This window comes from Branchiostoma floridae, chromosome 8, assembly GCF_000003815.2.
Source record: "Branchiostoma floridae strain S238N-H82 chromosome 8, Bfl_VNyyK, whole genome shotgun sequence".
Classification (NCBI taxonomy): domain Eukaryota; kingdom Metazoa; phylum Chordata; class Leptocardii; order Amphioxiformes; family Branchiostomatidae; genus Branchiostoma; species Branchiostoma floridae.
In genome coordinates, this window is record NC_049986.1 from 7,682,344 (window position 1) to 7,698,133 (window position 15,790).

At 40.4% G+C, this 15,790-nt stretch overlaps 1 protein-coding gene across 2 annotated transcripts; it reads right to left on the bottom strand.

Annotated features, from left to right (window-relative positions):
* Positions 1 to 7,592: 7,592 nt before the first annotated feature.
* LOC118421420 (serine/threonine-protein phosphatase 2A activator-like) lies at positions 7,593 to 15,587 on the bottom strand. 2 transcript variants are annotated; one of them, XM_035828693.1, is made up of 10 exons: positions 15,505 to 15,587; positions 13,490 to 13,710; positions 12,883 to 13,008; positions 12,022 to 12,139; positions 11,281 to 11,380; positions 10,524 to 10,611; positions 9,870 to 9,906; positions 9,164 to 9,264; positions 8,142 to 8,249; positions 7,593 to 7,871 (listed from the first exon to the last, which is right to left on the bottom strand). In XM_035828693.1, the coding sequence occupies exons 1-10, from the start codon at positions 15,518 to 15,520 to the stop codon at positions 7,803 to 7,805; spliced, it is 984 nt and encodes a 327-aa protein (XP_035684586.1). In that variant the 5' UTR covers positions 15,521 to 15,587; the 3' UTR covers positions 7,593 to 7,802. The 2 variants fall into 2 exon arrangements, with proteins under 2 accessions (XP_035684586.1, XP_035684585.1); XM_035828692.1 differs by lacking the exon at positions 9,870 to 9,906 and having other exon boundaries at positions 10,487 to 10,611.
* Positions 15,588 to 15,790: the final 203 nt, after the last annotated feature.

Here is a 15,790-nt window from a genome sequence, read left to right on the forward strand (position 1 = left end):
GCGGATGTTATCCATATAATTAAGACAATGTGGCCTTCAGTGTGTGACAGGAAGATTTAGTGTGCTAACCTATTATCTTTATTCATCGGTCACAGCACCTAGTCTCTGTTGATAACAGCTTTCTTTGCAATCGTGATGACTTACAGAAAATGAATGACTATGAATGATAGGGAACTACACATCATTAACTTGGCATAAATGTCTCGCTGTTTGTATTTGAACAGACATGAAAGGAAACTCAGTCAGTTACGAACAAAAGAAGTATGACAAAAATGCGCGAACTTCGTAAATTCCTTGGGGGCTACTTCATTTAACGAATTGACTAGGTCGTTCCAGCAGAAGATCACCTACTGAAACTGTTGTCGCTGAAAATCACCGAATCACCATGATGGCATTTACGTGGAATGCGATATGTAGCAGTTCTTATTGCACATGTTGTACCTAGTCCTTGTCTGTTATAAAGAAGTATCATTTTGATTGATGTAATTGCCAGCAGTTGCACAAGCCTCCATACCAGTCTTCACGGTGGACCTTTCTTAGGCTGTTTTCTCATTGTAGTTTTTGTACATCAAGTTTTCTGATAGCTACCTGCTTTCTGGCTGCCGTACAGCGAAATACCTACTGCCTACTGGGCACATTCTGTGTCTTGACAATCGCCTGAAATCCAGTTTTATCTAATACCATCTTTACTAGTAGTCGCTACCCCGTCATAAGTGGGAACAGACTCAAAGCTAACAAGATACTAGACCGAGCTTCAGGCTATCCTGCAAGCGAGAGGATATGAAAAAGTGTAGCCTCTACCAAGCTCCCCAGGTAGTTTGAAAAATACATGTAGTAGAAATTGGCCAAATAGACAGAAAACACACCAGAGGATTTAAGGTCGCAAACGGGACTCCTCGGTCAAACAACTACTCTGGTGTGTTTTCTGCCATGTCTTTTTGGCCAATTTCTACTATTTTTTCAGCGACCCGGGGGAGCCTGATAGCGGTTAGAAAAAGACTGGCCGACTGCCCGAAACCCCGTAGCAACCAGCAAAAAAAGCCCAGCCATGAAGCCTGACTCGACTGTGGGGTAGGGGCCTAAGGGTTGCTCTATATTTACCCCCTATGTTTCTCCGCCCCACCCTTGAGTACTTACCGTACCGATATCGATATACAAGATGATATATCAAGGCCTGTACAATAAGCACCAATAGTCCTGTCTATTGGTTACATTCCGTGGAATCGTGTGATCTGCTTGTGTTACATCCGATGGAAACAAACAAAGCTGGCTGATAAACTCGAGTCGTTGATGACATAGTTGTAACGGCGTATCTAATTAATGAGGCCGGCCAGTATGGCGCCATGACGGACCAGGCACGTGCTGATAGTAAAGATGATACTTTGAAACCTGTATGTTGGTCATATGGCCCGAGCTGAAAGAATTTGTCATGAATTCGGGGCACAAAAACGCATGATCATAGAACACTTTCTATTGCTATTTTCAATTTTGATCGCCAACGTAGATGTAAAATATCAATGTCTTTTCTTCGCTCATATATGCCATGAATTCAGGTACAAATTAAAGCAAACGTTCGCGGGCTATCCTTTTGTTCTATTTAATATATGGCGATATATATTTTGATCGCTAACGTAGATGTAAAATGTTTTTTCTTCGCTTCACTCACCCGGTGGTTTATTTAATAGTTAAACAGTTGCAAAAGCTTAGTTCCTATAGTTTGGTTATAAAAAAAGTGAGCAGGTCCAGTGTCACCACATACACCCTAGAGTGGGACATTAACTCTTTTAATATTGCATGATAACATATTGCAATTTTGCTTCTAATATTTTCAAATTTCAGGTTGCTGATGTTGTTGAAATGTAAAAGATGTCATCCAATGCCTTTGGTTCAAATTGTATTCGAATACTAGTACATTGTATTCGCCCAAGGCAAGGCAACTATCCCGTGTTGGATCTTGGTTGAATACACCCAAAGTTGTGTTTGCTTTGTCACGCTTATTTTACTTTCCTGAAGAAATACACATATAAACTGTCTATAGTACATGGTGATTTCAGCTACAGAGGTTGTACGCATTGGCACAACCTTGTAAAACCGAAAAAAAGCACATTAGAAACTATCGTGTAGAGACGGTATTCTTAGGTGCAAAACCTCCTTGGTAACGGATCTCTTTCGAGAAAATCATTACTTTGATCGTCCTCTTTTATAGAACGCTAGCTCCGTGTTACAAAATACTATTGCTTTAACATAATCCGGGGTAGAAATTTCTTTGACCAAAAGCTGTGTTCGGCTAGGTCATCACTTAATCTTTAAAGCATGGGAACCGACGGTGTAGTCAGTCCATTTTGTTAGACAAAGCCTCTGACGGACCCGACATATTGATGGCCCAGATCCGCTAAAAAAATCCATCGTTCCTATATTCCGTTATGCTCCTTGACAAAAATGTCATTCCAGAGCAAGCTGCTAGGGGGCCCAGGCATACATCACTTCTTCCTTACATCACAAGCCATAAAAAAACATCTGCCATAAAAAAACAAGACCATAGCATGTCCAGGTCAAAAGATACAAAAACTGAAAGTTCTGCTGCAGCTTACCGCAAATATCCGGAAACACAAACAAACAGACACACACACACAAAGTTGATCTTTCTGGGTCCCGCAAAATTTCTCGGGGCAAGCTAGTGGTGTAGGCGGGGGCGGTGTACCGAAAGTGCGAAAAGGAACGAAAAGGAACGAAAAGGAACGAAAAGGAACGAAAAGGAACGAAAAGGAACGAAAAGGAACGAAAAGGAACGAAAAGAAGTCATTACAAGCTATTGTTGGTGGTGAGAAATGTTTTGCTTGCGTGCTCAGCTTAATGCCAAACACAAAGGAACGAATTAAGAATGATGACATAGTCTTACAGCGGTTCAGTCCATGATATATGTCTGTTACAGTCTCAATAACACGCGAACAAATATGTACTTTTGTAATATTTTCATGCATAATTCAGATGCATGACAAATATCTATTTCAACATTAAACACATGATGTGACATAAATAAATATCAATTGGATTTACTTTGTCTGCACGTTATTTATAGCATGAATTGTATTCTGCAGTTTCTTTTTTTAGTTCTGCAGGGATTATTGAGTTTTTATCTGACTATCTGTCCTTTTAGACCACGCCTAACCAATTATGGCGTGTCCACTGAAAAACCTCTTGGTATTAAAGAATGAAAAAAAAGCTTTTGTCGTTTCGTGGCTTCTATCATAATATGTCAGATTAAACAATGGAAGGGTCAGACATAAACTTGTTTGTAAAGATAATCTTGGATTTAAGTTCCATAATCTTATAAGTCTCATTATGCACGTAATGACATGTGTATGTATCTTAAGTAGCTATAGCCTGAGTCTTACAAGGGGGGAAATTTAACGTATGTTTTTCTTACCGGGTGGTATCTCACTGTACTTGGAGCACCGGTGCGGCACTGCGGTACTGTTGTGTTATTTGTCGATTTTTTTTGTATATTACATCATGCTTTATACGTAAAAGTATGGCTTTGAAGACAGCAAAATACATAAAACGTAAGAAAATTCGTTGAGTAAGCATCTAAACCACGCAGTGCCAAACTGGTGCCACAAGTGCAGTGAGATACCACCTTTAGGTCCCCCACTTTTAACCGTCGTTTCCAAAATTATCACATTTCTTTTCATATCATTCCAAATGGCAAACTTTTAGTTGCAAGAATCTCTGAGATTCTTTGGAGGAACTTGTCTCAAGTTATGCCATCTTCGTCCATTTTCACAATCCATTTAGTTAGTTCAGTTCCATTTAGTCATCGGTTTAAAACAATAGCCCGAGCCAGGCAAGTACGAACAAATATAAATTCGACACCATATTAGCAACATTCTTTCTCAACGTTAAAATAACACACTCCGATAACAATAAAACTGTAATCCAAAGCAACATACATTCACATTATATGTATCAGTGTACAGTAAACTCTCGTCTTAAGCTTTAAATTTTAATGAGCCCCTGGCTATTAACAGGTGTTTATGAACTGTTTGTTGACTTATACCCTCCATATTGACAAAACATTCTTTCTCGTAGTCATGCAACCGCACAGAACGATAATTAGATCTAATCGAAGAAAAAAATCCTTGTAGAGAGATAGATAGTGTAGAGGATACGGAATAAAGGTGTTGTTTATACCGAAACGGGAAAAGGTACTTACCGGTATGATTTCCTGGTCGAAAACTATACTATGAACAGTCACACCCAATTTACAGACGGATCCCTGAATAATTGGTCGTTTGGGCGACGATTTGTTTGTTCATTCCTGATCATCCGAAGCTTTTCGCCGGGAAACTTAATTACTTGACTTTCTTATCGACACATAGGGTGCGACAAAATAACAGCGCAGCCAAGGCGTGTAAAGTGGGTCAAACCATTCAGAAAAGTGGGAGCTTTAAAATTTATTTTGACAGAAACGTTGAACCCCTTAGCTAGACTGCGACATAATTAAAATAGAATAATTACCAATTTATAGTATTTCATACCACTCAATCTTAATTTAGAAATAGCCAATTTAGGAAGTATGAAAAATACGTGATATTTCCTGACACCCCGCTTTTAGAAAATAGAACACTCCACCCTTTGAAAACATCTGGTGGTAGCGTGGGGTTGGGTTTTGGCTGGTTTCTACCAAACACAATCCACCAGCAGATACAGTTACCCATCTCCATATCAGTTTCACCCAATCAGAGTTCGCTTTCACCCCCGGACGGTAACGTTACCCCTCCCCGTTGTGTGTCTACCTGTGCGTTAGCACGTCAAGGTGTGCCGTACCTGTGGCAAAGGTTTTGTTTTGAGCTGACCCCCTGAAAGATGTGTAAGTAGTAGGAGGCAGTGGGTAGACCCCCGGGGATTATATAAACCTACGTTGTCGCACTTTTGTGGTAATAAACAAAAGCTATTTATTTAGAACTTGGAGAATAAGCGGTAGGAGGGACTATGTGGTAAGTCGTGTGTAACGTGTCAATTGTATATGAGCGGTAGATAGACTGTTGTATATCGTAAGCGATATATACAATAGATATATACATATGACTTTTATTTCTGAAGAAAGCAGCTTTCCTAAAAAGTATGCGCCAATTTATGGTCGTTGTGTTTTTGTTTATTTTAGATAGATAGTCTTGCTCATCTCTCTTACGAATTTCACCAAATTCACTGCTTTGCAGTATTAAAATAAATAAAGTGTTCTTGTACTAGCAAATATCGCAATTATTCTACCTTAGTTATCTTGATTATATGTGAAATAGTGAATTTTCCACGAGAGAGTAATGGATAGATAAAGGTGTGAAGTTGTGTTTGCGGGAAAAATCTTGTTTTTCACGTGTGGCATATATTTAAGAGACTTAAGATGAAATATCTACGTGAACGCAAGTACAACCTACCATAAACACGAACATGTGAAGAAACTGATTGTCTGTAGCACAATTGGGATTGGAGTGATGGCGAGCAAGGTGGTCCGGTAAAACGCCGACGTACAATTCAATCATAAATCGCCAGATGGCGTGCATACACAAGTCGCAGCCAAATAAATGGCTTGGAGACTGAAACAAAATGTCGTAGCAACTGCCCAGTTAAATACGTTTGTATATGTAAAGAAACGTTTCACAGTTAGAGTTTTTTCGACATATTTTGAAAAAGCCTCCCCTGAAAATACGTTAACGTTATGTGTGAAAGAAATGGCAAATGTTACCAGACATAAATTGAAACACATGCAGGCAGACCCGTCCTTGGTACTGAACGCCATCTACATGTTGATACCTGTATTATGTGCTCACCACTGTCCACACACATGTCCCTGGTCTTCAACGCCTGTCTTATGTGCTCAACAGTATCCACAAACATGGAATTTGGAAACACACATGTCCCCAGTGCTGAACACCGGCCACACACAAGCAAAAACACCTGTCCTTGGTGCTGAACACTGTACACACAAGGGCTCAAAGGTCCCAGCAGTAGAATTCTAGCATGCTATCGCGTGCACACACACACACATACGCTGTTGTGCATTTCTTGAGTACAGGAACAAAAGACTTGTTAGCTCATAGTGATACCACAATTGTTGTTACGACGTTTATGGTGTCCAAATAAGCATGTTTTTTTTTTACAAATAATTTTTTTACCTTCTCTAAATAAATTTGGAGTCTTCAGATGTCATCCATAAAATTTACTTGCTTTGGCCTAAAACCGGTTATGTATTTAAACTTAGAAGTTCTGCATTTACTTTACAATGTAACGTACATTGTAAGAAGTGTTATGTACACTGTAACCCTATACAAACCTTGATATGATATCAAGATAAAACTAGAAAGGCAACATTTTTGAAAAAAATGCAGGATGTGGACGAAGGGAAAAGAAAGCAAAAATCGCAGGAAAAGAAGCAACAAGAAAGGCAACATTTTCGCGAAAATGCAGCAAAAAGAATTAAAAAACATTGTCTGTCCACGGATTCGATCCCGGAGCGTTGGTTTACCACGCGTGAATAATCCCATTGAGCCAGTGCTACAACATGTTACGAGTGCCCGTTTTAACAGGTAACGTTATAATTATACAAATGTATTGCGTTGCTTGAAAAAACCCGCGAGCTTCCGCTGGCTATTTTTCTCGCTTATAATCGAAGGTATTTCACTAAAACTTGGACAGAATACTAAAATATTTTTTGTGGGGCATTTTTATGTTGTTATTTAGCCGATTAGATGCTCTGAACTTGCTGCATTTTCAACGTTTTTTGGCCCCGTAACCGGTTCTACCCAACGTCCAATACCCCTACTTTTTGTGATACTGCGCTGCCGAGTGCCATTTTGTGACCTGTGCGTTGATAGGTTTACCCCTGACGTATCCACCAGACAGTCAGAATGTTAGCCAATCAAAAAGCTGGAAACGTGGACTGCATGCTACAGGTTCCATTTTTTCTGAGTTTTGATTGGTCGGGTGGAATATCTGTAGAGAATACTAAATGTGTGGCTTCGCCCACATAATAAACAATGTAAAACGAGAACATAGGTAGAGAACATAGTGGCTTGTGTTGGTTTTATTGTTTTTTTCCCTAATATACACTGTGAAATGCACACCGGATTCCAAACTGGCAAGATCTGTAACATGAAATTCAAGCTGCTGAGCCAGTCTAGTTGGTGCAAAATATCCCAAAATATTGTCAATATTGAAGTTGGACTTCAGTGTAACAGCTCAACAAAAACAACACATACATTTACAACAATAGCTCATGCTTCTGCTAATTGTTTAAACATCATAAATGTTTAAATGAACATTTTAATAATACTACATTTTCAGCATACTTGCCAGAAAATCTGCAGTGTTCACAGTTTGAAAAGATGTTTTCTTTCTATATCAATGAAGCAGGCAGGTACTGATGGCCATATTGGTGTCCCTATTTGCATTTTAGTGGATAGAAGCTTGTGTTTTAATTGCAGGTTTTTGAGTATGCTCTAGGTATTCTCATACAGGGTGCTACCATCATCTGGAAAGATGGAAGGATGTCTACTACCAGGTATTCTCGACTTAGTAGTCATATTCTTTATTAGAGTGTCGTAAGATCTGAAAACACAGCTACGATTCACTGGTATGCAAATCTGGACACCAACATGGTGTCAGACAGAGGGATGACATCATATGAAAATGCTCTCTTTCTCTTTGACCATACATGATGACAATACACTCATCTAAAAGTGTCATGGGCTGACTCAACTGTAGCATACATAAGAAGACAAAGGTTCTAAATTTACATCTTGGCGTCATGCAGGTTGAATGGACAGGAGAGAGCCGAATAAGAAATGCTGGATGACCGGGAACTTGTTCAAAACCTGTAAAAACAAATAACCACAACAACAGGAGTGAGTTACACTTTTCAATGACATTAAATTCATGTTTAAAAGCAGGCTACATCATGTGATGTTGCTATACAATAGCTCCATCTATCATTTCCTTTTTGAAGTGCACCCACGTCAGCTTTGTACAACTTGATGAGTCCTGAGTTTATTGTTGTTTGATAGCAGTCTACATCATTACATTAAACATGGTGATGTTGCTGTACAATAGCTCCACCTATCATTTCCATTCTGAAGTGCACCCACCTCAGCTTTGTACATCTTGATGAGTCCTGAGTTGACCTTGCCCCAGTAAGGCACACCACTGATGCCCCACAGGGTGTGGGAATGCTCTGCAAACGGTCCCGTCTTCATCTAAACAAGATGGAAATGTTGAACTAGGCCATGTTAATTTGCTTATATGACGTATATCCTGTGGCAATCCCAAAACCGATGCAAGCACGTCAAAAAGCAAGCATGCAAAAGAAAAAGTTTGGCCAAAAAAAGCTGCCTTCAGTATGAAATCTAAGTAGTCCGAAAGGTTGAACAAATGCTAGAACAACCAGTATAGTATGCCAAACAATTCCAAATTCAACTTCAAAATTGACTTTGGCATTGAATTTCGCATTCTACATTATTAAATGTTTTCATATATTTTATTTCTAATTTCCAGCATATATTTGCTCACTGACAAAAACTGGTGGATCCCAGTTGAAACGTCTGACAGTAAATCATATCCAGTTGCTTGAGTAACTGCTTTTTGGCACATATATTTGCTCATTTTGCAGCTGCTTTGTACAATTTACAGAATGGTAGAAAACCTTTTATTTGGATGAAATTTGATAGTTAATGTGCACACAGATTCCAAATAATTGAACAAATATGTAGCCTGGAATCCAGCCGTATTGTGCTTTGGTCGCTCCCCTGATGTACGCTTCCTGCCAATACGACTGGCCTTCGTTACCATTCGAACGATCGGCATTTCAATATTCGCACACTTTATGTGCGCGATTTCTGATTGGCTGTTAGCACCACCAAGGTGGAAATCGAACACAAACAATCATGTTTACAGTTTGTAATCGAACGGAACACTACTTCTATCTTTCGACTCATTAGTGACGTAAGGGCCGATTGTTCCAATCCTAACGAAGGCCAGACGTGTTGGCAGGAAGCAGAGCGACCAGAGCACAACACGGCTGGATTCCAGGCTAACAAATATGGCCATACCAAAGAAAAAGTTCAGGACACTTTGAAAATGGAAGAAGTAAAATAATCTTCACACAACTTACAGTGTTGATGAATCTGATACAGTCCAGGAACATGTACTCTGTGTGATGGTGCTGTACTATGTCTAGCTGGGGGAAGTGTTTGGGCTCTATTGTAGGGTGATCTGTGGAGAAGACACATTCTAATTATCATTACATCACAACAAACAATTAAACACACAGATGTACTGTATTATATAGAACGTTTCTCCAAGAAGGACAACTAGTACTTGCGATAACGTATCTTCTTGCAATAATATCACTAGAAATTCTTGCACACATCTTTCACCAAAAGGCAACTATGTACATTTGTATTGAAAGAATGACACAAATAATACAAAAAAACTTCAATTTCTATGAAAGATATACACAAATAGCACAGTGAGGGAGAGGGTGATTGAGTGATTGCATGACTGATTGTGTCATTGAGTGACTGAGTGTGTGCGTGTGTTTCAGTCAGTGCGAGACTGACTGAGTTAGTGAGAGTATGCGTGTGTGAGCATGAGTGAGTGAGTGAGTGTGAGCATGAAAGAGTGAGTTGTGAGCATGAATGAGTGAGCATGAATGAGTAAGTGACATAGTCTCCTACTCATGAGCTGTGAGCTGCCCCCGAGGAAGGGTAGGAACTGGGATTCTTCTTGTCGTGAGCATGAGTGAGTGTGAGTATGAGTGAGTGTGAGTATGGGTGAGTGTGAGTATGGGTGAGGGAGTAAGTGACTGAGTGCCCTACTTATAAGCTGTGAGCTGCCCCAGAGGAAGGGTAGGAACTGGAAGTCGTCAAGTCATGAGCATGAGTGAGTGTGAGTATGAGTGAGTGTGAGTATGGGTGAGTGAGTAAGTGATTGAGTGCCCTACTCATGAGCTGTGAGCTGCCCCAGAGGAAGGGTAGGAACTGGAAGTCGTCAAGTCATGAGCATGAGTGAGAGTGAGTATGAGTGAGTGTGAGTATGGGTGAGTGAGTAAGTGATTGAGTGCCCTACTCATGAGCTGTGAGCTGCCCCAGAGGAAGGGTAGGAACTGGAAGTCGTCCAGTCATGAGCATGAGTGAGTGTGAGCATGAGTGAGTGAGTGAGTTGGTAAGTGAGTTGGTGAGTAATTGACTGAGTGCCCTACTTATGAGTTGTGAGCTGCCCCAGAGGAAGGGCAGGAACTGGAAGTCGTCCAGTCGTGAGCATGAGTGAGTGTGAGCATGAGTGAGTTGGTGAGTGAGTAAGTAACAGAGTGTCCTACTCATGAGTTGTGAGCTGCCCCAGAGGAAGGGCAGGAACTGGAAGTCGTCCAGTCGTGAGCATGAGTGAGTGTGAGCATGAGTGAGTTGGTGAGTGAGTAAGTAACAGAGTGTCCTACTCATGAGTTGTGAGCTGCCCCAGAGGAAGGGCAGGAACTGGAAGTCGTCCAGTCCCCAGACTCCCTGACTCCCCGCCGGCTCCATCCTGTACACTGTCTGCAGCTTTCTCATCACCTCCAGATATCTACACATGCAGAAACCAGGGGATCAGGAGTTGTATATTGTTGTTGCATTTTATTTCAAACTGTTCCTTCTACAATCACGAATGAAAAGTGATTTTTAACGAGGCCACTAAATTCCACACAAACATCTCCATGTTTACAGACAATTTAGAAAACTACTTACTCTTTACATCATTGAACCCACACATTATAGAAAAGGTGGGATCCTTTGTCTTCCACTGTCTCAAGAAAAGAAGTCGAACCCAACAAGTTACAGTTTAGCTTTTAGACTAGAGTAGACAAATTCTATACTGTTCTACACTATATGTTATTCATGTTACCTGGAATAAACCTTGTGCAAGAATTTGCAATAAACTATTATAATTGATATAGCACAGTTATGGTAAAGTGCAACCTGGTGATTCTGGGGGAAGAATCAGTGACTCTGCCAAATGGCATATCTGTCCATTCACTCAAAAAACACTGGGTCCATCATCTATTTATTGATCAATCAATTGACAGTGTCAATCATCTAATCCAAATCCCTGTCTTTTGTCTTGTCTTTGTTAGACTTCATCTTTCAAGTGGCATGTTTTTTCATCATATACTTCCTTTAACACTCAACTTCTTCAGTTATTTTATCTCAGAAATAACATATGTCTATAATACTGTAATCATAGAGCTGAACGCACCTGTGAAACACTCTGAAGACGAGGGCTAGCATGTCCTTTTCTGTGAAGATACGCAGCTTAAAAAGGCAGCACAGAAATGCAGTAAATGCTGCCTCATGTCCTGTATAAGGAACAAATCAAGGTGGGTCTTGTAAACGTTGTCAGTTTTAAAGACTTCATGGTCTCAAAATACATGTATGTGCAAAAGGATACACTATCATAGCATTTTTAGATCTTATGCATTAAAAGCAACAAAGGGATTAGCCTTGAACTTAAGATAATATATTGTTCATCACAGGACTATGGTTGATCAATGCAATCAGTGCTTATATATGGGCTTTGACATCTCAAATCATTGACAGGGATGTTGTAACCAAGTTGTTCATTCAAACCTGTACACATGGTCCATGTTTTTTGTGCTGTTTCCATACCTCTGACTAGAGTCAGGGGTTAAGAATCTAGATGATGCCACTCTGTCACACTTGGGCAATCCATTGGCCACTACAGAAAATCTTGTTGCGTATCTGTAACTACAAGTGGTATAAAAATCTTGTGTCTATTCTTATGTTTTGAGAGGCAAAGAATCAAATTAAGCCATTTCAGGAAGATCAACGAAAATTTCGTGCTGAATAGGCATACAACATTTGCAATTTATGGTGGTCATTACCGAAAAGAAAATTTTCCATCATAGGTATGGAAACAGCAAAAAACATTGCATGCTTTTCTGTCTCTGCCACCAGACTAATAGAGTGCTACCCTCACCTGTGCCATAGTCTATCCTAGTCTTGTTGCCCACTCCCTCCCGTAGGTAAACTGCTATCTCAGGTGCAGCTGTGTGGTACTTCTCAGGGAGCAGGGGCTCAACTAAAGACTCAACATTCTGGAACCAGAGATAACACATGTTACAAAACAAGCATGAAATAGTTTTCTGTACAATTCTATGGTGATATCATTGTGTGCTTATCATACACGAACTGTGCAGCTGCGATAAAATCAATTACCTGAAAAAATAATATAACTTTGAAAAAAATGAAACCACTACATACAGATAAACTTCTAAAATATATAGTACTGTAAATTCATTTAGGAAGGTACAGCCAATTTCCCTTCCACCACCTTTAACTTCCTAACCGAAGTCAGGTACCTATTTTTACACCTAGGTGTAGCATGACAGGATTAGAACCCAGGACCTGTGGGTTCAAACAGTTATACCCTGCAGTTATGTCACACAATCCCAGAGTTCACTTTCATTCAACACAAGCAAATTGCTTATGTCAGATTTTCATTCGCAAATTTGTCCACCAATTTCAGGAGTGGTGATTCAATTTGAGGTAAGCTATTTGCTTGTGTCAAAAGGAAGGTTACAAACTCCAAAATGGATTCTATCTAGAGCTGTGTACCTAAAGAAATTTTAGGTGTACGTGCAGATACAGGGGTTTAGGTACAGGTCCGGACTTATAACCCGTAGTCCTGTACCAAAACATGTTTGATCAAATATCTGTAAGTTACAAATGTAGCCAGCTGTCTTTTTTTAGTGAAAAACTGTCATCTTTGTATAAAGATTCTGATATTTGAACCTCAAAACAAACTTTAAGTTTTATTGATTTTCAACTGCAAGTTTACCTCTTCCAGCCTCTGGAACCATGTGCGGTAGGCCTTGTTGCCGAATCTCTGAGGCTGCTCTACAGGAGGGGTCTCGTCCACCCACCTGTCTAAGGTGTCCAGTATGCCTAACAACTTCTCTGTCGGCTAGGATCACAAAAGCAATTAACTGATTGTAAAATAAAGTTACAAACAAAGAAGAACAAGAGCACAGATCTCATTTCTCCATTAGACATTAACTATCTTCGATTTCTTGCCTTATAAATGCTGAGAACACAGATCTTTTAGTCCAATTTCAATCAGTTCTTTAGAATGATCAGAAAAATATGGAGAAAGAATATGATGCTTCTATGTATGTACAGGCAAATCTATATTACAAGTGGCCACCTCAACACAAAGACTACCCAGCCAATGTGACCTGTACCTTTTTGGTGGTCCCTTGTGTTATTACCCTTAGATAATTTTTCCCAATTGACACAAGCATTAATGATGCTATCTTTAGTGACATCTGTTGAAAAAGACCACATTTTGTTGGTTACAGGACTGGTCCTATAGTAGAGCCTATAGTATTGCCTATAGTAAGTTTGACTATCGAACATATAGTTGACAGTTACTGAGTTAGACTCACTTCAGAAATATGGCATTCGCATGTTCTGGACTTCCCCTTCACAGCCTCATTGAGTGTCAGCACAAACCCCATGTAGTCCCTGTGTGCCTGAGATTTCTGCCACTTCCCCATGTGCATCGGGCTCATAATCTCTCTCTTTGGTACGGAAAACTCGTGTTCCGGAGAACTGCTCTCCGCTCTCTCCTTCTTCTCTCCGCCATCTTCAGGAGGATTGGAGACAGCTGGGAAAAGAAGAAGATCAGTGAGGATTGTTGAATTTTGGATCTGAGTTCAATTCCCTTGGGCAAGACAGTCCAGTGCTAAGATACCTTTATCAGCAGCTACACAGGTTGCCCCACTTCCAAATTATTACTTTCGGCCCAAAACGGGACGTCTAGAATCACTACCGGCTGGTACCAAACAATATGACCGACAACGCGATTCCAAGTGTCCCGTTTTTGTAATCTCCAAGCAGATCCTACGGTGCCATAAGATAGTATCAAAGCTGGCCAGGGACTATAGCCGGCTAAGGGAGTCAAATGGGCACCTATGGGGAGTTTGATACTAACGTTATACATAACGCACCGTGGATCTGGTTCGAGATTCCTATGGGGAGTTTGATACTAACGTTATACATAACGCACCGTGGATCTGGTTCGAGATTACCGTTTTTGGCCAAAACATTACCGAACATGACCAACTACACTTCGGAAGATTCCTGAACTTTCCAAGATGGCGTCCCGTGAGGTTGAACAGTGAGAAATGTTTGTTACAGGTCGGGTTGTGGAGTACTTTAGTGCAGTACGGTTTCGAGACGACTCGGCACCTGAGACAACTCGGCCCTAGTCGGCACCATACTTACTCGGCACATAACTTTTATATTTTGCACTCGAAGAATGATATTCCTATCATTCCGGCAGCATAAGAAGTGACATAAGAATGTACAAATCAATCTCACCCCACAAGGTAACGTTTTGGATACAAATTTTTAGGATACAAGACCCCCAAAACATGTTGCGGGCCGCGCCGGCGACGCCATTTTTTAGTTGTTATATCGGCGTTCTTTCACGATGTCACTCTACTTCTCTTCTATATCACCGTGTTTGCAAGTTAGTACAAATGAATATAGATGTAATAAGCAGTTCAATATATTTTGTTGGTCATAAATTACAACTGTTTGTAGGTTTCAAAAACGCGTTGAGATGACCGATCTGATATAGACAGAGCCTCGGCCGTTCAAAGTTAACGTACCTTGAAGTGACGTTCAGAGCCTCAAAATGTCCGTAAAAATGTCCGTAAAATTGTGCTGACTGTATGACTTACAAGTTATTGCAGTGAGAGAAATGTTTTGCAGTTAAACATCTTGCATTTCTCACAAACCTTCACAATTTTATGGCATATTCTTGGTGCCAAGTTTTCCCACTTGGCTAGGTGCCGAGTCGTCCCAGGTGCCGAGTTGTCCTGATACCGTGCAGTACTAGTAGGCAAGACTTCAGGGAAGCCAGGGACGTGCAGAAAACTGGAGAAAGAGGTATCTTCATGCGGCAGATACGCAAAAACCGTTATGGCTAATGGGTGTTTCCTCAGACGCAGAAAAACAACACAATATATTTTCCTTGCGATGTTGCCCCAGCTTGGCTAAATGTTTACGGGGGGGGGGGGGGGTATTAAAAAAGGAAAGCTAATAGCATGCCATCATATGCAGGCACCACTGCACAAGAGGCTTTTTTTTTCAGTAAAAAGGATTAGAAATCGGTGACATCTTGAATCAGAAAATATTATTCAAATAAAGTCGGCATTATAATAAGGCATCTCTTTATGATGTGTATCCTTTATGAATCAAGATAATTTTAGCACGGACCGGAGCCGGCCGGCCGGTTACCTGTCAGACTGATCGTTCAAACCACCATGTCAGTTCTTCTACCTCTTGAATAAATCAAGTTGTGTTTAGAAATCGCAAAATGGCTCGTACATGGTAAAACAGTGTCATAATCAAATGAAAACCACGCAAAACTGACGAAGAATTTTGTACAAACCTGATTTTTCCGCCATCTTGTTCACGATGAGTTACGCATGCGCACATCACCCACTTTAGTTAAGGGGCGGTACATTGTACCCTGCGGGAGGGTTTAGATTAGAAACGTAATAATTTCTGTGAGAAAACTTGCAGCTTGCAAATTGCATAAAGAAATTGATGAAATTGTCTTTTCCATCAATTTCATGCAAGGCCCTTGTTAATTGTGACATCAATGATTACTGTGGCATCCATTCCAGTGTGTTAATGGCTTGTCCCCAAATTAAAAGAAGATGCTGAGAAGTACC